The sequence below is a fragment of the Corvus cornix genome, chromosome 3 (genome assembly GCF_000738735.6).
Source record: "Corvus cornix cornix isolate S_Up_H32 chromosome 3, ASM73873v5, whole genome shotgun sequence".
NCBI classification, from domain to species: domain Eukaryota; kingdom Metazoa; phylum Chordata; class Aves; order Passeriformes; family Corvidae; genus Corvus; species Corvus cornix.
Window position 1 is genome coordinate 41728750 of NC_047056.1, and position 20546 is coordinate 41749295.

Sequence of the window (20546 nt, forward strand, 5' to 3'; positions counted from 1 at the left end):
ACAGCATGTCAGAGAAATAAAGGAGAAGACAGGAAAAGCAAGCTATGAAGCGCAAAAAAGGCAGCATGAACAGAGAAAATGCTTTACTCACTAAACCAAGGCTGAACTGAAAGAATTATCAGAATAGTCTGTGAACCTAAATTTTACTAAGTTTAAACTCCCTCATATTGCAGCATAAGGGAGTGTGAGAAGGGGATTGAATTTGCATTAGAATTAGACTGATCAATAGATTAAGATGAGAATAAGGAAACTGAATTGTAACTTTTAGCTGCTTCCTTACCATGAACTGCTCTGGTTTCTAAAAAATACTACTACTTCTAACAAAGACAAAATACTCAGCATCAGAGTAGTTGAACTTCTTGAAAAAAGTTTAATGAGACAAATGTCTTCATAGCACAGGTAAATCGTACATCATACATTACTTGCTTACACACAAACTGAATTAGTCTTTTCGTAACTGGATAGTTTGCTCTTTAATTCCATCTTTTGTGACAATGCAAATCTTAAGTGCATCCCCAGTGTACACATCTCTCTCAGCAGCAGAAATGAAGACATCCTTAACCAGCTGCAAAGCCTTTTCCAGGGTCAGAGGTACATGTTCCACATTTTGCATGTTCTTGAAGCCAATCTAAGAAAAGATGAAAATGCGTTTTATCCATCTATGAAAACTGTTTCAGTCTCTGCAGTAGAATGAACAGATTTAGGTGAATTACTAAAAATGGCTTGTCTATTTTAAAAAACCAAAAGCTGAAAACGCATTTCTCCACACAGTTTATAGTTGAGAGCTTTGCCAATACCAGTACTCTTAGAAAAATTAACTAGAAGCACATCCAATGCACAGCCAGCAAAGCTCCTCCTGCTCATTCAGCATATACAAGATCACAATGAACATTTGGATCTGATCTAATTCCTCACAAACTTCTCACTGGGTCGGCAGTATCAGAACTGCACATGAGCTTTTTTTCTCTGGCCAGCTCCAGTTAGGAACATTTCTTAAAAGCAAATATTCCTTAAGATACTTAGACTTCAAAACTAAGTCTATATTGGAACACATCTGGTCCTACTAAATAGTGTAAGTTAGCTCATAAATCTAAGTGCCAACTTAAGCATCGGAACAGGTAAAGGAGAAGAGTCACATGTTTTTCCTGAAACCCATAAGCAATAAAAAATTGCTTATGACAACTTGGTTTTTGCAGAAGATATTTCCTTCAGTTAATAAAGTTTAAAAAAAAAGGAAAGATTCTATTCCTTTCTCAAGTAAGAGTCAAGAATGCTCACCACTTTTGTAAGCACAAAGTTGTGTTGACATCAGGCTCAAGTGACTAAATACCAACACCAATGTCAAAAAATTAAAACGAGTAAAACATGTTTTGGTATCTCTCCCATTCAATCATTAACAGCTTCAACTAAATATGAAAATATTCAAGTATTTTAGACAGATTTAGCTGAATAAGTTTCCAGCAGTTTTATGTAAGAACATTCTTAGTGGAAAATGGTTATCTGAGTTGTATAAAACTGAAGACTTAACCAAGAGTATGTTAAATGATAAAATGTATGTATTAATTCTGTGTTCTTAATTTGGTATTAATTCATGCTAAGTAACAGGCATATTTATGTTATTGGCCAAGAAAAGACTCCCAAAACCCAGGAAAAAAACCTCCAAACAACTTCTATGAGAAACTCCCCAATTAAAACATTTCTGTCTTTTAAACAGGCACTGCACTATTAATAACGTATTAAAAACCTGAAGAGATCCCAAAGCAAAACTTTGATTTCTCCTGAGAAAGTAAAGTCACATAATTTATACATGTACAGATTAACAAATCCTACCTGTAACAGATTTAAAACTTCTCTCAAAAGTAGTATTCCCCAGAAGTTAAGCTACATTAATCTGAATGTCGCAAATGTTTACTGAGATAAGGAAAAAACCAACCAAAACAAAACCCAACACGCTGTTTTACCTGGTTATCCAGCAGAGGCTGCAGCATGGCACTTGCTGATCCACCTGCTTTGTAAGAATCTCTCTCATAGGAGCCCACCGGATCAAAGCTATAAACTGCTCCCTTCCCTGAAAAAAAAAAAAAAAAAAAAAAAAGTAGTATGTAATCACAATTCAGAAAGATACTCAATACTGATAAGCATTTTTAACAAAACCAGCTCTCTGGATAAGCAGTGTCTGGAACATTGCAGATCCCAGTAAACCTTTACCAAACAACACTGAGTATGTTCAGATGATACTTTGTACAGCAAACTCACTATGGCTGTGGCCAAGGTTATTTTCTCTATTTAAGCCACAACCACGGTCCAACAGATGTTTCCTACAGTACTTACCACAGAAAAAGTGCTGATGCAGAATAATCAAAGCAGAAAAATGTGCTAGAGTGTAGTGCTGCACAAAGAGCCCCAGAGGTTCCAAGGCTAACACAGACAGGCAGCTCAGACCTCATTCTTGAACTACACATTTCTCGAAATACCTCCAGAAAGCATGCTTGGATGCCTCTGCATCGCACTCCCAGAACCAGAGATGATGCTCTGGTCTGTTGCACACTTCCCTCTGAAGCCAGGCCAGGCTGTGCAAAGTTTACTGGCTTGCACCAACATCAGAGATACAGAAGCACTGTAGCTCTGAAGCATCGGGGTTTGATGAGGACATGCCAGTCAGAATGCAGGTGGCCAAGCCCAACCTTTCTGCTCAGACAGGCTGCACCCGATTCAATTAACTGGCCAGTGCCCTTGCCAGCACAGCACAGGAGCTGAACAGCCCTGAGAAAGCCAGTCAAATCAAAAATCAATCTTGCTGGACCCAAATTTAGTCCATGCAAGCAAACCTGCGCTCTGATTCTGATCAGCTGCTACACACCCTTATAATCTGAGATTTACCATTATCCAGGGCAGACTAATCCCCTGCCAGATCCCACAAATCACAGACATGTCTTAGCAAGACTGGGAAAGCAGTGTAACTTAACGGTAAAAACAAACTGCAGGCAATGGCTAAAATTATCCAGACAAGACCACCTCTGAGCTCCTTCTCAAAGCCAGAGAACACAGTATTTCAGCAACTCAACCAAATCACTGGACAGGAGCCCAGTAAGTCCAGGAAGGGCTGTATATTAAACTACAGCTTCGGTGTAGAAGTCATGATTTTCATTAGAGGTCAGTTAATATTTAAAAATAACTTTGTGGAAACCTGTCTCTGGAGTAAGTCTTCGTATTTAATAGCCTTTACCACACTCACAGGTCTGAGTAAAACATATACAATTTTACTGGTGACATCTACTTTAAAGATGCAATTAAGAAATCCAGCAAAACTGCTGTAAAATTTTCCAGTCTAAAGTACAAATTATTTCACCTCAGAGATTTTATTTGTAATCAAATAATTATAACGTAGTTTTTATACTTTCAGACGTTTAGAGATGAAAGATCAAGTGAGTTACAAAAACTAGGAAACAAGCCAGATATAAGTACCATAATGCCTAAAGGCAGGTGTTAGGAATAGGAACACAAACTTTGTTATTCAATCACTACAACTGAGATGTAAAGCAATAGCTATCCATCCACAGAAATTCAGCCTCTCTTTTTTTTTTTTTTTTTGTTTTTTTTTGGTTTTTTTTGTTTTTCTGTTTAAAGTCTTACCTTCTTCATCAAGTCCACCAATTATGTTGTAAACATAGTAGGGAAAGAAACGTCGAGAATACAGGATTGTAGACAGCATTGCTGCAATAGCCCCAGTAGTCATGGTCTTGTTGTTGGAATGCCTGTACATCTGCCAGTGGTAGAGCACATCCAAGAAGAAAGTCAAACACTAAAGCTGACATTCAATCAGAATTACATTTTCTGTAACCTCACTACAGAAGAATCTGATGCTAAGCAAAATTAACCAGCACCATCAGTGAAAACACCTTGGTCTAAATGGTATAGTCTTTTTACAAGCCAGAGATTAACACATCTTCAAAGTTTTGTAATTAATAGGTGTTGCCTCATTAACAATATCTTCTCCAGCTCTTCCATTCCATAAATTTGTGGTGTCACACTTAGTAAGAACACAGCACCAATTTTCCCTGCCAGATCTTTCACTAGCAAAACAGTTATAATACAAACACTTGAAAAAAACCAGCAGAAGTTATGTTTAAAATTTACCTTATTATCAGTCTCAAGTGTAATATTAGGAATCTAAGTTTCTAAATAAAATAGGATAGGTAGTTACCTTTAATCTGGCTTCAATAATTTTAGTAAGGGTAAGGCAGTCCCCATGGAAACCAGTGCATCCAATGACCGTTTGTTCTGTTCTGAAAAACGTAAAATTTTGTTGCAATTTTAGACTTAGCATGAACAACAGCAATTTCTTACACAGCAAGTTATTATGAAAACACCAAATGTATTTTCAGTTTTTGTAATGCGGCCAAAAAGTTGTCTAAAATGTACTAACAGATCTGTGGTGTATGAAAGACACCTGCAACCTACATCTTAGAGAGGACTCATTAAACACAGGACCACGCAGACGTCTTTCTTCAACCCACTTCCTTCTTCAACTGTCAGTAAGACTGACAAAAAGAAATTCTCCATTTCTTCATGCACCCCTGACTCCAGCTGTAGCAATTCAGTCTTGCTAGAAGATCCATTTTATACTGAGGAGCCACAGATCCTATCACTCAGTCCAATTTTTACTCAATTGGACCAGAGGGCTGCATTAAGCTTGTAGGATGGTTACATGACATTTATGGTGTTGGTGGCTTTCTGTGTCAGCGCAACAGAAGTGATCTGGCTGCAGATGCATCAGAGAAGCTTAGCTCTCTGCTCAGTTTTCAAATGTTTTATAAACACTAACCACGGGAACACACACTTGGAATTTTAATTCTAGGAAATAGAAAAGAGTCTAGAAACATAAACACCCACAGACCAACCCAAAGCAGTCATTCAGAAAACATCTTTAAACAAAATCTCCCCTCAGCCTGTCACTAGAATTACACAAAGCCATCATATGCAGTATGTATACTGTACCAGAGTACATTTGGGCAGTATCAGAGAGTCAAACATAGAGTAACAAGTTAGCCAGGAGAAACCTAAGTTATTTTGATCTCATGTCATCAATTAGAAAAAGAAATAATAACGCACAAGACAAAAAATGTTTACACAGTTGATGACAGCCTACAAGGCAAGCACCTGCTGCAGTAAGATGAACATAAATACAATATGTAGTTGTACACCAAGGAGATGCTACCCAGGTGAGTCAAACTAAGCATAAAATGAGCATAGAAAGTTCAAAAATGGAACAACTAATAGGTTTACCTCTGCAAAGTGCCAGGTAGTTAACTAGAGAGACACACTACAACTGGCAGCAGTGGGCACACTTGCGTACCATCACCAGGTCTTCTGATGAAGCAGAGTGAGTTATCATAGGATTAAATTTTGCTACAGTTAAGTTAAAAATTCTTCTGATTATCCAGCCAAAAAAACCCACATTAAGGTTTGTATTGTACAAAAAAAGTTCCGTTCTCAGTTAACTTCAAGAGCATGAAACAAGAAATCTGGCTATATTTACAATATCACATCACATCTTGCATTACAGCAAGGGTCACCATGACCCCAAAATCTACTTTGTTACTGTGCTTTTTCTTCTAAGAATTCTGCTTAAAGCAGGATGCAGGTGACATGGTCAGCAACACAAAAGATTTTCCATCTTTTTCAATCCTTGCAGATCTGGACTTACAGCTTGTAGCATTTTGGACTGTCCCGGCAGTGAATTGAATAGCCTTCACTCAGACGCGTGTCAGAGGCAACAATACAGAAGTCTTCTCCAGCAATCGCCAGCACAGTCCTTAAAAAACAGAATTGATAAATCATGACCTTCAGCACAAGTATCTTCTCAGGCAACACAGAAACAAACTAGATAGTAATTCTACAACCAGACTCACGTTTTGTCAAGCATCTTATGTTCCTTGCTATCTTTCCCACTATGCACATCCCTACACAACACTAAAGGAAGAAGACGCTAGACACACTGAAGAAAATATATGCACGTGGCCCTCTACTTTGATTTAAACTGTATGGAAACTTGGTAAAACAGAGACTCTACACCAGACAAGAAACAGACCAAATGGACGAGGTATTTTATTTGCCTGACAATGATTCATCCTTCTAAAACAAGCAAAGTACTAAGCAACAGTATAATTACACTTACATAAACACCGCTTTTTAAATCTGCTGTTATTACTTCCTAACAACTAGTTTTGTGATCACCATTAAGTTACAAAGAGATGCCTTTTAAAAAACAGTAGTCATCATAAGACAAAAAAAACCTACCTGGCCAGATCATGTCACCAACTCAGGTGTGTAAAACACCACCTGACTTTAAAAGTTACAGCAAGGTAGCGTTCAACCCAGTTACAAATTTACTAGCAACAGGACAAGGAGCAGTGGCCGTAAACTAAAACACAAGCAGTTCCACCTCAACATGAGGAAGAGCTTCTTTACATTGAGGGTGGCAGAGCACTGGAACAGGCTGCCCAGGGAAGCCATGGAGTCTGCCTGTCTAGAGACATTCAAACCCACCTGGACGCGTTCTGGCGTCACCTGCTCGAGGTGACCCCGCCTTGGCAGGGGGGTTGGACTGGATGATCTCCAGAGGTCCCTTCCAACCCTAACTATTCTGTGAGTCTGTAACAGGACCATTACCTGGGTTTCGTAAGACACTATAAAGAAACGACTCTGCGGGAGACAAAAGATGCGTACTTTAAGACCAGTCAAAGTTTAGGGAGCCCGAGCGTCCCAAAAGCCTCACGGACAGGCAAGAACACCCTGAAAGGCTGCAAGGACTCAAGGCAAGCCCAAGCCCAGCTCCTCTTTGTGCTGACGCTCTCTCTACAAAGAGGAGACCGTGAGGGGAGATAAACCCGCACTGAGCACCGGGGGGAGGCAGGAGCAAGGCGAGGCAGGCCCAACCTGGAGCCGCTCTCCCCTGGGCGCCCTGTCCCGGGCCGAGGGTGTCCCGTCCCGCCCGCTCCCCGCCCCGGCCCCTCACCCTCCGTTGAAGGTGTATGGCGAGAAGCGATAGTGCTGCACGGGCGCCTCCAGCTCGTAGCCCGTCCCAGGCGGGGAGGGCCCGTGTCCCGCGGTGGACAGCATCGCGGCGGCCCGATCGCTGCTGTCTCACGACGAAATGGCGGCACCGGAGGCGGAAGCGGAGCCGCTCGGGGAAGGCAGCACCGCCTCCTCTCGGCTGCTCTGCCGGGCGGCGAGCGCCTTGCCCTGGCCGGAGGGCGGCGGGACCGCTCTGGAGCGGAGCCCGCCGGCGGGCAAGGTGTGTGCCTGGGCCCCCGGCAGCGTCGGCACCGCCTCTTGTCCAAGCGCTGCCAAGCGCTGCCACCTGCGTGCCCTCTCGTGGAAACACACAGGCTGATCAGTGGCCGTGGTGAGGCCATCAAACACCCCTCATGTTTGGGCGGGTGGGCAGCAGGGTGGCTCCTCTCTTTAGGAGAGAGCGCCTTTGGAACTGCTGTGAAGAGCAAGGGTCGGGAATCATAGAATCATGGGATGGTTGGAGTTGTAAGGGACCTTAAAGATCATCTAGTCCCAAACCCCCTGTCACGGTCAGGGACACCTTTCACCAGACCAAGTTGCTCAGAGCTCCATCCTGCCTGGCCTTGAACACTTCCGGGGATGGGTATCCACAACTTCCCTGGGCAGCTTGTGCCAGTGCCCCACCACCCTCATAGCAAAGAACTTCCTCATAATATCTAATCTAAACCGTCTCTCTTTCAGTTTGAAGCCATTCCCCCTTGCCCTGTCACTGGATGCTTTTGTGAAAAGTCCTTCTCCACCTTTCTAGTAGGTCACCCTGAAGCCTTCTCTTATCCAGGCTGAATAATCAAAATTATCTCAGCCTTTCCTCATAGAAGAGATGCTTCATCCTTCTAAGCATCTTGATGGCTCTCCTCTGGACTTGCTCCAACAGGTCCAGGTCTTTCTTGTGCTGAGGACCCCAGAGCTGGACATAGTACTCCAGATGGGGTCTCACCATGGGGCGTAGTGCCAGGCACCATGGCACAAGTGGAAACAAGCAGGAAGGGCTGGGATAGAAGTTCAAAGAGGTGCTAGGGGAGAAGGATGGAGGGGGGACAGTGAGATGCAGGCAACACATGTGGTGCTCCTGGGGAGAAGTGTGTTGCTGTGCTTGGGAAGCAAAACTGTGGTGGCTGCAGTCTCCATGTGCACACACAGCAGCGAGACCCGAAGGTGGCATGCACCGCAGTGTGGAACTCTGTACAGCTCCAACGTGAGGAACCACAGCCTCTGTGAGGGCCTGCTGCACTGCCAGGGACCCCCACAGATTCACAGGATCCATCAGGCTGGAAGGGACCACAGGGGGTGATCTGGTGTAACCTTTCTGCTCGAGCAGGGTAATCCCAGGGCACCTGGCACGGGATTGTGTCCAGATGGTTCTTGAACATCTCCAGTGAGGGAGACTCCACAACCTCTCCGGACAATCTATTCCAGTGCTCAGTCACCTGCACAGTGAAGTTCTTCCTCATATTCTGGTGGAACTTCCTGTGCATCAGTATCTACCCACTGCCTCTAGTCCTATTGCTTGGCACCACCAAGAAGAACCCGGCTGAATCCTCTTCACATCCACCCTTTAGATATTTATACACATTAATGGGGTCCCCTCTCAGTCATCTCTTCTCAAGGCTGAACAGGCCCAAGCCCTTCAGCCTTTGCTCATAAGAGAGATGCTCCAGTCCCTTAATCATCTCTATAGCCCTCTGCTGGATTTGCTCCAGGAGCTCCATGTCTCTCCTGTCCTGAGGAGCCCATAACAGGACACAGCACTGCAGATGTGGCCTCACCAGGGCTGCTGGCAATGCTCTTCCTAATGCATCCCAGGGCACCACTGGCCTTCTTGGCCACAAGGGCACTGCTGGCTCACGGACAGCCTGTTGTCCACCAGGACCCCCAGGTCCTTCACCGCAGAGCTGCTTCCTAGCAGGTTGGCCCCCTGCCTGTCCTGCTGCATACGGTTACTCCTCTCCAGGTGCAGGACCCTGCACTTGTCCTTGTTTAATTTCTGAAGGCTCTTCCCTGCGAAGGCTCTTGTCCCGCTGGCGGCGGGAAGTGACGCGACGGGCGCGCCGGTGGCGCGGGGGCGGGGCGCGGCCGGGCTCCGGCGGGCGCTGAGCGCGGCGGGAGCGGAGCGAGCGCCAGGTACCGAGCGCCCGCCGCTGCCCCGCGGCCGCCGCTCGCCCCGCTGCCCGCGGACGGGCCGCCGGCTGCCGCTGGGGCCGCGATGGTGCGGGGCAGGCCGGGCCTGGAGGGCGGGGACGGTGCGCGGGCCGGGCTGGCTCCGCACCTCCGGGGCGGCCTGAGCCGCGGCGGGCGGAGCGGGGAGGGACTCCCGCGGCGGGGAGTTGACGGCCGCCTTTCTCTCCCTCGCCGCGGCTCGGGGGCGAGCGGCGGCCGCGGGATGGGCGCGGGCAGCGGCGGGACCCTGCGAGGGCGGGCGGGAGCGGGGCGGGGGCTGCGCGGGGCTGGGGTCGGTGTTGGATGGGGAGCGCGGAGGGCTGGGGCGTGCGGGCAGGCTGTGGCCGCACGCCGAGCGCTGCTGTGTGGCTGGTGGAGAGCCCGCAAGGGGCCTCGGGGGTGGGTCGGTGCCTCCTCCGGGCTGTCTCCTGCTTCTGGACTCTGTTCCCTCGATGAAAACGTCGCCCTACGTTTGTAGTGGAAATCCGAGCAAGCCGCGTTGAGTGGTTACGGGAGGGACCTCTGCGTAGACGGTGCCCTGGCTGCAGGTTTTGGCATGCCTGGTATCCAGCTTTCTTATTAAACAGCTCGGCTGTCGAGGAGTTGATTTTTTTTCTTCCAGGATAATGTTTAGGCTTCTAATGTAGCCCCGTTGTAAAACCTGGGTGCTCTGCTTGATACCTTTGGTAGGGGTAAAGATGATAATATCTTATGGTCATGGGTGGAAAAAAGCAGGCCTTTTTAGCTGCAGTGTAAATATCAATGTAATTCTCAGCTCTCATATCTTAAAAAAAAAGAGAGGCTGAATAGGCTGTCTTCAGCTTTTGAGGTGGCCTACCTCTGGCTTGATAATGACCTTGAATATTTCTCAGCAATAGTTAAGGAACTTACAAATTAATGGGAAAATATTTTATATCATTGGTATCATAACATTTAAATTCTCCACTTGTTGTTTATTTCCATAACACAGCAATAGAAATACAGTTAAAACAAAAGAAAATCATTGTACGTTTCACTTGTATACTGGAAATTGGTTTTCACATATTTCCTTTTTTCTCGTGAAATGCATGTCATTGCAGTTTGAAATCTGTTAGTGCTTTATTTTATGGAATTGGATGGAAGAGGTTTTCCTAGCTCTGATTTGACCAGCCATGCTTTTCTCATAGAAAAAAAATAATTTTTTTTTGAAAGGCCAAGCCTTAAAATGGCTAGGAAGAGACTTACAAATAATGTGTCACTAAGCTTGTCAGTTAGTAGTCGGGGGAATTAAATTCTAAAAAAATCAGTGCTTTTCCAGGTAAAGCAAAGCTCGCAGTAGAATGAGCATTAACAGCTTGAGCTGTTTGTGCAGGAGGGTTTGGTTAGACAGAGGCCTGCCGATGTGAGTCAGGTAACCTGCCAGGGACTCCAGCAGAATCATGCTGCAAAGTTTCTATGGAGCATGCCTGAAAAAGGTTATTTTTATGGATTGTGCATGTGTGTGTGCATACGCGTGAATGTTCTTACATGTTTTTGTACGTGGGTGTCTCTTATCTGAGTCAGCAGCTGATAGGTTTACTTTTGGGTTTGTGTTTAGATATTATTCTCAAGATATTACTTTTTTTCTTTCCAGGCTTTGGTTAGTGTTTTAGACTCATAACGTATTTCTCTGGAGCTGATGTTTTCCTAACACTTTCAGCTTGGCTTTAAAAGCTACTTTGCTGGAATGTTTTAAACAGTTAAAAACCCTCTAGGATTCAAGGTTTATTTAAATTAGTTGAAGGAAGTACTTCTGGCCTCACCAAAGAAATAACTGGAATCATGGATCAGAACAACAGTTTGCCACCCTACGCTCAAGGCCTAGCCTCCCCTCAGGTAAAAACAAATTATTTAAGATGCAACTATGATCTGAATTTCTTTAATGAAAGCATTTTCTGTTTCTTGCATGTAGCTTCATGTTTTTTGTTTGCAGATCTGAAAAATTCTGCTAGGTATAGAATAATATTATAGTATTAATAGTATGAAGCAGAATTTTAAAACCATTGATGTCTATATCCAGAAGTATGAGAAACATGCAGTTTCTTACACATAGAGTGTAAGAACTTATGTGGGATTTCTTAATGGGGTTGCTCTAAGTTGAAACGTGACTGACAAATTGGAAGGATTAATTTAATTTTGGTGGTTGCTCCTTAAACTATGTACATAATGGATTGTTGCTGGCTATGAATGCACTGGGTACAGTGAGCACAGTTGGTGTTCAACCAATTTCAAGTTCAGTTGTGGGTCAACAATGAGACATGCTTGCAAGGTAGTGTGAGAAGCATGTCATGTCCCTAGGTTCCTATGGGGTAGTATTTTATTCGATAGAACAGCTGCATTTTCAAGGATTTTCTGTTTTTAATGATTTACTGCTATATGCTTCAGGTTTGATATGAGCAGCTCAGCTAACAGATTTATTTTTAGACTCCTCCTGAAAACTTTGTCTCTTGAAAACAAAATGGAGTCAACATGAACTGTGGTTTCTGTGTCACGTTTTCTTCTGTAGGGTGCAATGACTCCAGGAATTCCAATTTTTAGCCCGATGATGCCGTATGGCACAGGACTGACACCGCAGCCTGTCCAGAGCACCAACAGTCTGTCCATATTGGAGGAACAGCAGCGGCAGCAGCAGCAGCAGCAGCAGCAAGCAGCACAGCAATCCACGTCACAGCAAGCGACACAGGGAACGTCTGGTCAAACCCCCCAGCTCTTCCATTCACAGACTCTTACCACAGCCCCTTTACCAGGAACCACACCTCTGTACCCCTCTCCAATGACTCCAATGACTCCAATAACTCCTGCAACACCGGCATCAGAGAGCTCTGGCATAGTGCCACAACTACAGTGAGTGCCCCTATGCTAGTGCATCATGTCCTTTTTCAGCCCTTTTAAGACTTAGGACCAAAGTCACATCAGGAGTTAGGTACTACATTTTGGTGGGAAGGGAGGTTCTGAGAATTTACGAGTCTCCTGTAGCAATATGAGTGATTTTTGCTTTTAATTTTAGCTTAGCTTCATTACTAAACCATGTAGTAATATAAACAGTTTCTTAGTGATTTGTCAACGGTACATCTTTGAAGCATACCAGTGGAGGGTTATATATGTCTTCATTTAATACCATCCTGACTTTTAAGTCCTTGCACTTTAGGAGTTCATGATGTTCTCTTTTCCAACGCATGGCTAACACTGAGAAGGGAAAAAGCCCTAGAACTAGTTCTAAGTTTAGGTATGGAAATACTTTCAGTGAACTTCAGCTTTAAAGAGACTATTTCAGAAATCTATGGAAGAGACAAAGGGAAATGGTTGGTAATATGAATTGAAAGAGTAGTTTTCTCATATTTTTCATTTTTTTTCCCTCAATGAGGACCTTTACATTTCAGGGTTTTCCCAGAAAACAAAATTTTTTATCTAGGATCTTCTTTTAAACTTTCTGGAGACTCGCTATCCCATCTCCTGGCAATGGGTTTACCTCCTGGGTCATTCCCACTTAGTTCTGCACCTTCCTCCTTAAAGGGCATAGCAAGGAAAATTTCAGATGGTAATACCTCATTTTCTCCTGTTTCCAGCAGCTTCCCTGATTGTGGTGAGGGCTCTCAGCACCAATAATTTTTCCTGCCAAACTGAAATAGAGATTCTTCTCATGGGACACTTTTCATAATAGCTGACAGATAAGGAGGAATCAGCAATTATGCCTTAGGAGCTTCTGCCCTACAAAAGGAGGTTCCTGAGCCGAAACACTGCTCAGTGCTCCTGTTAGTAGGAAAGATGCCATTCAAACTCGCTTGGAGAAACAAAATGATAAAAAAAATAAAATTGATCAGGTGTGGTTAAAAATGAGGAAGACACATGAATTCCTTCCTGTCTTTTTAATATATTTCTCTGATCTGTCTTTAGGAATATTGTGTCCACAGTGAATCTTGGTTGCAAACTTGACCTAAAAACTATTGCACTTCGTGCCCGAAATGCTGAATATAATCCCAAGGTAAGAGAAATGTATTAGAGTTCATCCTATAACAGATATATCAAAGGCACAGGTTGTGGCTGCAGGCTGCTGCAATAGACTGAAAAACCTACCTGCTATATATGCAGTTTTATAGTGTAGTTAAAAGGGAAATTTTAATAAATTTGGAATGTTCAAATTAATAAAAAGCATTTTTATGCTGAGGTAGCTGTGATGTGCACCAGGTTGTAAGTTGTTAGATTTAGAAAAAACCTAACCAACAGTGTAATAGACTGGCCAAGCTTTTTGGGGTAGAGCTGGCCTCTGCTGCTGTTCATATAGGTAGGTATATTTGTTGGTAGTGCTCAGAGAGCTCTTTTTGCATGTTACTGTGAAATGTTTGATTATGAAATCTTGTTCCCTATCTCCCAACAAGGAGAAAGGAAAGAAGGATTCAAGTCCTGGGCTCCTGCCAGAGCTGTGGTTTCCTCCACCTAGCTGCTCCTCTGGAATTCTTATGGTCGCAGGCATTTGCTTATTTTTCAGTCTTGCTTCCCCTCTGTTCTCTCATGTTCTCCCCCAGTACTTCTGCCATCTCATTGCTTCTGATAGCTTAAGTTTGGTGGAACAGCAAAGTTAAATTGATTTTTATTGACTTCAAAGTTGCCTGCTGCTTCTAAATAGTAGTGGGGTTCTAAATAAGTGGCTTCTTTTTAGCTTGGGACACCTGAACAACAGCAAAGGACCTGGAGCATTAAATCAAGAAAATTATGTTGCTTCATGTTTCTTTTGGGTGACTCCTCTTGAAAATGTTATCTTTTCCAACAACAGTAGCTGGACACTAATAAAAGTTTAGATGTTGTGTAGTTGAATTGGCTTGTCTTGGGAAGGCTTCAGTTTTCCTGGGGTGTGTGTGTTTTCTTTGTTTTAGCATTTAGTATTTTGCTGCAGTTGACCTGAACTCTGCTCTCAAAGGTTAAAACACGCATGCAGGCACATATGATAAATGACTGTTACTGTAAGCTTATACCAGTGATGTTGTTACATAACTGTGAGTAAGATATTAGCGCAGCAAAAATTTGAGCATGCCTTGGTAACTCCCAGGGTAGGGGGGTAGGTGGCTGTGTAAAACTTGTAGGCTAGAATAATCAATATGAAACACTGTTTTCCATGGCAGAGGGAAAGAAGGGTTATGTAACACACTCCTGACACTCCTTAGTCAGTACATTCATCTATCAAAGAAAGATGTTGCTTGGCTGTATTATTTAAGTCATATTTTGACAAACGTGCTGTTGGGTAACCCACGCTACCGCCTTGGTTATGTCAGCAGAACAATTCATGGGACTGCATTATGAGCTGTTCCAAGTTAAATATAACAAACAGGGGTTTGTGTGTGTATGCCTACATCAGTTTCCAGTATCTCTTGCTTCAAGGAATTTAAGAATATTTGGAAATGCTTACTTAGAATAAAAAGGTAGAGCTAATTGGGCTGCTGTGTCCTACTGTGGTAGCTGAGGTGACTTCTGTTTACACAGGACTTTGATCTCCAGCTGTTCTGTTTGCTGGTATTGTAACACTGTCCCAATTTTTTTGGATAGTTTTCCATCCTACTTAGAAGAGATAAAATTTCAACACATATGGAGGAATTTTTAAAAATTTATTTTTAAAATTGTTTCTATTGCTCTGATGCAAATGCTAGCATTATTTGTATGTTGCATATATAGTAATGAGAGATGAATAGGAATGCAACAGTAAATATCCTTCCTGCCTGGCTCTGCCTCTCAGTGTGTGTGGTTGAAGGTACTTATGGTTTAAGCATTTCAAGTAAACTTTGAGGGATCTGTAAGTATGTTTGACCGTAGTTTTCCTTGCACTACAATGTAACTTGCTACTTAGATGATGCAGATTTGTTTTTAATGTAATGATGACAGCAGTGTGTCACTAACAGTTTCAATGCTCACACTTCAGCGTTTTGCTGCTGTTATTATGAGAATAAGAGAACCACGTACTACTGCACTGATATTCAGCTCTGGAAAAATGGTGTGCACAGGAGCAAAAAGGTATGTTTAGGCATTACAAGCAAACTAATTCAGGCTGTCTTTTCTTGTGTACCATGATGCTTGTTTATATATACACATCAAAGTTGTACAGGTACAGCTAATCTTGCTTCACAGTTACTTCAAATTACACACATTTCTACAGAAAATGCCTGTTTATGATTGAAGAGACTTCCTAACATGGGGAAATGGTAGTTCTATTTCTGAAGTGCTTTCATTCAGTCTGATAAACTGGTTTGCAGAGGTCACTATATTCAATTTTTTGGCTTTGCAGTTATCTGCTTTTTCTAGTAATTTAAAAAATACAGCAGCTATGCATTGGAACTGCTTAAAGTGTAAGGATGGTGACAGAAGGATTCATTCATCACAGGACAAGAGCTCCAAATCTCTGGTTCCTGTAGTCTGATCTGTTCTTAACATGACCTTTGAAGCACAAGAATTGAAAACTAGACATAAGTTTAACTCTCGTGGGCTGGAGAGAACTCTGCTCTGAAGAAGTCTGCTAGGAATCCAGAAGGAATATACTAATGAGCAGGATGAATGACTAGATCTGTACAGGGAAACACTTTCTCTGCCTGGTGGCACTTGAAATTCAAGTTGTCTTAGTCTGCATCAGGAGCAAACAGATCCTCAGCTGTTTACAAACCTGAAGCAAACTGAATTCTGCAACAGTATGTAAGGCTGTGCAGTTGTGTTAAACCCATGTTTGAATGTGTGGGCTGAATCAAGCAGAAGATTTTGGCAGTTGACAGATTTTTATAGAAATATGTATTTTCTAGCAGTTGTAGTTCAAGGTTGTTCTACAGTGAAAACTTAAGTAACAGTCTTAATGTCCCATTAGAGGGACTCTGGTCAATATTTTAAAAGTATAAAATGTATGGATTTATAATTTACTGTTTTGTCTCTCATGAAGCAGTGAATGCAACACTAATGGTGACCAGGAGCCTATTACCAAAATTAGCATGGAAACCAGTGCTAGTTGTTAATTTTGGATGTAAAAAATTATGCATGTGAGCTCCCCTCTCCCTCCACACAGACTTTTTTCCCCCAGTTAGGTATTTGTGGTTTAATGCTGTTTGCGTGAAGTGATACTTAACTGAGGCAGTAATACAGATATGCTTTTCTCACTTCAGTGAGGAGCAATCCAGACTGGCAGCAAGGAAGTATGCAAGAGTTGTTCAGAAACTGGGTTTTCCTGCAAAATTTTTGGATTTTAAAATTCAGAATATGGTGGGCAGCTGTGATGTGAAATTTCCCATCAGACTGGAAGGATTGGTACTTACACACCAGCAGTTCAGCAGGTAAAAAAAGGCTTGCTTATGTTTCATTCTTGTTGCATACTATCTTAGAGAGTGAGATCTGTTTAGATTATTCCCTTGCACCACAGGGAAAACTGCATCTTTGTTCCCATCTCTGCACTGCCCCAGGTGTAACTGAGGTTGCCCAATGTGAACCTGTCAAAATTACCTTCCCTGCTACCCTCTCCAAGTTTCAGGGAAGTCAGCATCTGCTCTGCCCAGTCCTAGACTGGGCCCAGAAGATAGATGGGAACATATGTCTGCAAGCACATGTAAACACTCTCACTCTCTTCTCTTACAGCTATGAGCCGGAATTGTTTCCTGGCTTAATCTACAGAATGATTAAGCCAAGAATTGTTCTGCTTATTTTTGTTTCTGGAAAAGTGGTTTTAACTGGTAAGTGAAGACAGTATCTTGCTCCAAGAGGTGAGATTTAGACTGTATTACAGAGAATGCACAGGGATACCGAAGTTGCCAGGTACTTTTCTTTTAGGGATGACAGTACTGAGAAAGGAGAGTTAATAGAGTATTCCGTGGATGGTGATGTTAAGGAAACTTCCTTGTGCAGCCATCCAGCAGCCAGTCTGGCAGTCAGAGCTGCACCAGCTGCAGTAGGACCAAAGCCTGTTCACAGTGGGCAGCTCCATCGAGCCAGCAGGTGCCCTGCTTGACTCCCTGCACACCCCACTCAGTCAGACCAGGCTTTCTTGAGGGCTCAGCACCAGGCTTTGTTATGCAAAGATTCAGCAGTTCAGGCCGATTGCCTGGGGGTCCTGCACCCAGAGCTCAGCCTGCAGCTCAGTCTGCAGCTCAGCACTGCCATTGCACACAGAGCTACCCACACTATATTCCTGAACAGATGAGAATGCACAAAGCAACAGCACATTTGGCTAGCTCAAAGGAACAATGATCATGAGCCCTAGTCAGGTATTCAGGTGCCAAAAAAGCTGTAAGAATGCAGGTGATCTTTCTGGCAAAATCTGAAAGACTTGTTTCTGTGGGCTGAGTGTGTGTGATTGAGCTAGCTGTTCTTTGGCAGCTTGGCTGCGGGCTGCTGCCATGGTCACGATACAGCAGCCAAAGAAGAGGAGATACTTGAGCTCTAGGACCTCCTCAGCCTTGGGTGCTCCACCTACTCCCTCCCATTTCATCTCACGTTGTGTCTTACTGTGGAGAAGAAAACCCACAAGACCCACAGACAAAAGAAGGATCATGTCCCTGCAGTGTGGGGAAATGCAGTCCTCTGCAGTGGTCTCCATTGCCAGACCTTCCTCACCCTGATATTCACACTCTCAAAAACAGTTAGGCCTTTCTGCACAAACCTCCTACAGGGCTGTGCATTGTTGTTGGGTCTCCTGTGGAAATTATGTATATGAAAATTCCATGTGCAACATAGCATCATCACAGAGATGCTAGGGAAAGTTTTAGCAGTTGTCAGATTAAACAGAGAAGGCTGGTAATGTAAGCTCTGTATGAAATGTGTTAAAAAGGATTGTAAAAATAGAGATTTGTGGATACACATAGGTTTTATATAGAGTTGCACTCAAATACACATTCTAAAAGCTAAAATTAAGTATTTGGTGAAAGGTACAAACTAATTTAATCCCTTCTCTTTTTCCAGGTGCTAAAGTACGAGCAGAAATCTATGAAGCATTTGAAAACATCTATCCTATTTTAAAGGGATTCAGAAAGACAACGTAACAGTTTCTACATGTTTCAGAGAAATCAGGGGTATATTTTACAAGGTATTGTGTATGGCACAGCAGTAACAAGAAATGGACTTCCAGTGCAACTGCAACACCAGGACTTGGACTATTTCCCAGTTAGTGCCTACTTCCCTGATGCTCAAGGGGAACTGTATTCTTGAATACGTCTACTGAGTTACTGTGAGTTGCTTTACTGGGCTGTTCCTGGAGCAGTCCCTCCAACTTTTATTTATATTCTAGCTTTTAAATAGTTTTAATGCCAGTTCTATTAATAGAAAATTGGTAATTTGGTTTAAAGACAAATGCAACTGTGTCACTCAGTGTACAAACATCCTAAATTGCCATGTATATATGTTTTAAGTTCCTTCCATAAGACCATGGTTTTTTATAATTTTCAGAACTTTAGCTTTTAAATTTTTTCAGTTTTAAATTTCTTTGGTGCCAGACACATTCCCTCCTTCCAGTATTAAGCAAGACAGAATGAATTTATTAATTAAAATGGCTCACTGTACATATATATATAATATATACCTTTCTTCTCTTTCCTTCTTCAACTCCACATGTACAATAAACCCTGTTTATACAACTATGGGAACTGTCTTAATAAATTTTAAAATTACCCAGCTGGTAGAATGAAATACATCAAATTTTTTTTATTTAATCGATTTTTTAATAGAAGATTCACTACTGTAAGTGAGTTTTAGTTTTGAGAGAATCTTAGCAGTGCTTTGGCTTGCATACCAGCAGTCACATCCTTGGCAACATCGACCTTGAATATTTCCAATATGTTAAAGCAAAAGAGATGACTGGTTAAAGAAGCTTCTGTTTGAGTATGTGTTGCCTTATATTCAACAGATGGGATCTAGGCAAGTCTTAAATAGCTGCACTTGACTGAATTGAAGCAAAAGATCCCTGTTTAGCTTCTAGAATTTCTTTAAATTACTACTTTTGTATTTTACCAGCTGTGACAGCCTCACTATATTAGTGTTCCTGTAAAATGTCAAAGCCCTTCCGACTGGAGTCAGTATGTACATAATCTTCCTTCTGAACCATGCTTGAAGCCTAACGGGCTGAGAACTTTAAAAATAAACTTTTTTTTTCTTCAGTAAATTTCCAGTAATAGTAACCTCTCTATGACTTACACATTATTTCAAACAGCTTTTATCTGAAACTAACCCAAATGTAAACAATGGTGTCATTACTAAGTTGGTGTTTCACTCCAGATGAAATGAAGTTTTGGCTGGCTTTGATACTGCTCCATTTGCAAATCCTGAGTGACCTTAATCTTCAGTCTACACCAGTATCTTTCCAGGTGTTTTAATAACCTGTTTCATCTTACCAGAAAGATGCTGTTTATTAACGTAGCTGTGCAGGATAAGTTCAAGATACTCAAATGCTGCATTGCCTTCAGTGCTGCGCCACTCTGTGCTGTGAGCTCATGAATGTTCCTGAGAGCTCTTTACTATAACTGTATGGCTGCCCATGCTTTTGCAGGACTTGAACTATTACCAACTTATGTGCAAAACTCTTCAACTCTTCAGAAAGCTTGGAGCCCTAAGAAACCATGGGATGGTTTTCAACAAAATCAGTCAAGCTGTACTACAGTGAATTAAGACAGTTTGCTGTCTCACAGCACACACCAGGGCTTAAAACTACTCTGCTAGAAATTAAGTTCTGTGATAACAAAACCACTTACAGGTACAGCATTCTCTGCCTGCTCATTTGAGTACTTTCAACATCCAAAAGATTTCAAAAACCCCACAGTGGGCTCCACAGAGTCACAGGTAAGCAACCAGGAATGGTTGGAGCAGGATAAGGGAATATGTAACTGAAGTCAATTCTATACTGAAACACACAAAAAAGCCTTTTCTGCAAATACAGCCATAGCCATAGGAGTAGTTGAGCAACTACCACAGTAAAGTTCAGCATTTATGGTTTCACTTTTCTCTTGCCTCAGCTATATGGCAGTCATATAGTGGAAGAACCCCTGCAGAGGACACTTATTTTTAAACTTCACCAATGATGGCAGACGTACAATTCAGCTTGAAAATCTGCTGCTACAGACAGTGTGTAACAAGACAAATGTGTTCTGGTAGGGTTGACTTTGTTTAAACTACTTCTGCATGGGGCCAATAGTTTTAAGTCAGATAAAATACTTAATTTTTGTGCATTTTATCTCAGATAACCACTCAGTCAGAACATGGAACAAACTCCCAAGTTAGGTTCAGTGTACCTGTTGAGAAAGGGAAGCAGATTTAAGTTCAGAGCAAAATGCTGTGCAGCTTTGTCTTAG

The 20546-nt window shown here is 42.6% G+C and overlaps 2 protein-coding genes across 4 annotated transcripts; one reads left to right on the forward strand and one right to left on the reverse strand.

Moving 5' to 3' along the window:
• Positions 1 to 350: 350 nt before the first annotated feature.
• On the reverse strand, positions 351 to 7180 carry PSMB1 (proteasome 20S subunit beta 1). The gene is made up of 6 exons (XM_039569820.1): positions 7019 to 7180; positions 5708 to 5815; positions 4205 to 4286; positions 3634 to 3763; positions 1962 to 2068; positions 351 to 628 (listed from the first exon to the last, which is right to left on the reverse strand). Exons 1-6 carry the CDS (start codon positions 7120 to 7122, stop codon positions 443 to 445), a joined length of 717 nt encoding a protein of 238 aa, XP_039425754.1. The 5' UTR covers positions 7123 to 7180; the 3' UTR covers positions 351 to 442.
• A 1963-nt stretch (positions 7181 to 9143) lies between these two features.
• LOC104684321 (TATA-box binding protein) lies at positions 9144 to 19363 on the forward strand. 3 transcript variants are annotated; one of them, XM_039569848.1, is made up of 8 exons: positions 9144 to 9198; positions 10847 to 11088; positions 11759 to 12096; positions 13147 to 13234; positions 15161 to 15252; positions 16383 to 16550; positions 16849 to 16943; positions 18169 to 19363. In XM_039569848.1, the coding sequence occupies exons 2-8, from the start codon at positions 11035 to 11037 to the stop codon at positions 18246 to 18248; spliced, it is 915 nt and encodes a 304-aa protein (XP_039425782.1). In that variant the 5' UTR covers positions 9144 to 9198; positions 10847 to 11034; the 3' UTR covers positions 18249 to 19363. The 3 variants fall into 3 exon arrangements, with proteins under 3 accessions (XP_039425782.1, XP_010389872.1, XP_010389871.1); XM_010391570.4 differs by lacking the exon at positions 9144 to 9198 and adding an exon at positions 9549 to 9797; XM_010391569.4 differs by lacking the exon at positions 9144 to 9198 and having other exon boundaries at positions 9549 to 11088.
• The last annotated feature ends 1183 nt before the right edge of the window (positions 19364 to 20546 follow it).

Bases quoted from the DNA above. Each gene is read 5' to 3' on its own strand.
- PSMB1 (XM_039569820.1), bottom strand. From the start codon at position 7,122: ATGCTGTCCACCGCGGGACACGGGCCCTCCCCGCCTGGGACGGGCTAC. The intron at 4,287-5,707 runs GTAAGTCCAGAT...TACGTTTTTCAG, and splicing joins AGTCCAAAATGCTACAAGCT to AACAGAACAAACGGTCATTG. The intron at 2,069-3,633 runs GTAAGACTTTAA...TTTTTTTTTCAG, and splicing joins TGGTGGACTTGATGAAGAAG to GGAAGGGAGCAGTTTATAGC.
- LOC104684321 (XM_039569848.1), top strand. From the start codon at position 11,035: ATGGATCAGAACAACAGTTTGCCACCCTACGCTCAAGGCCTAGCCTCC. The intron at 12,097-13,146 runs GTGAGTGCCCCT...ATCTGTCTTTAG, and splicing joins GGCATAGTGCCACAACTACA to GAATATTGTGTCCACAGTGA. The intron at 16,944-18,168 runs GTAAGTGAAGAC...CTCTTTTTCCAG, and splicing joins TGGAAAAGTGGTTTTAACTG to GTGCTAAAGTACGAGCAGAA.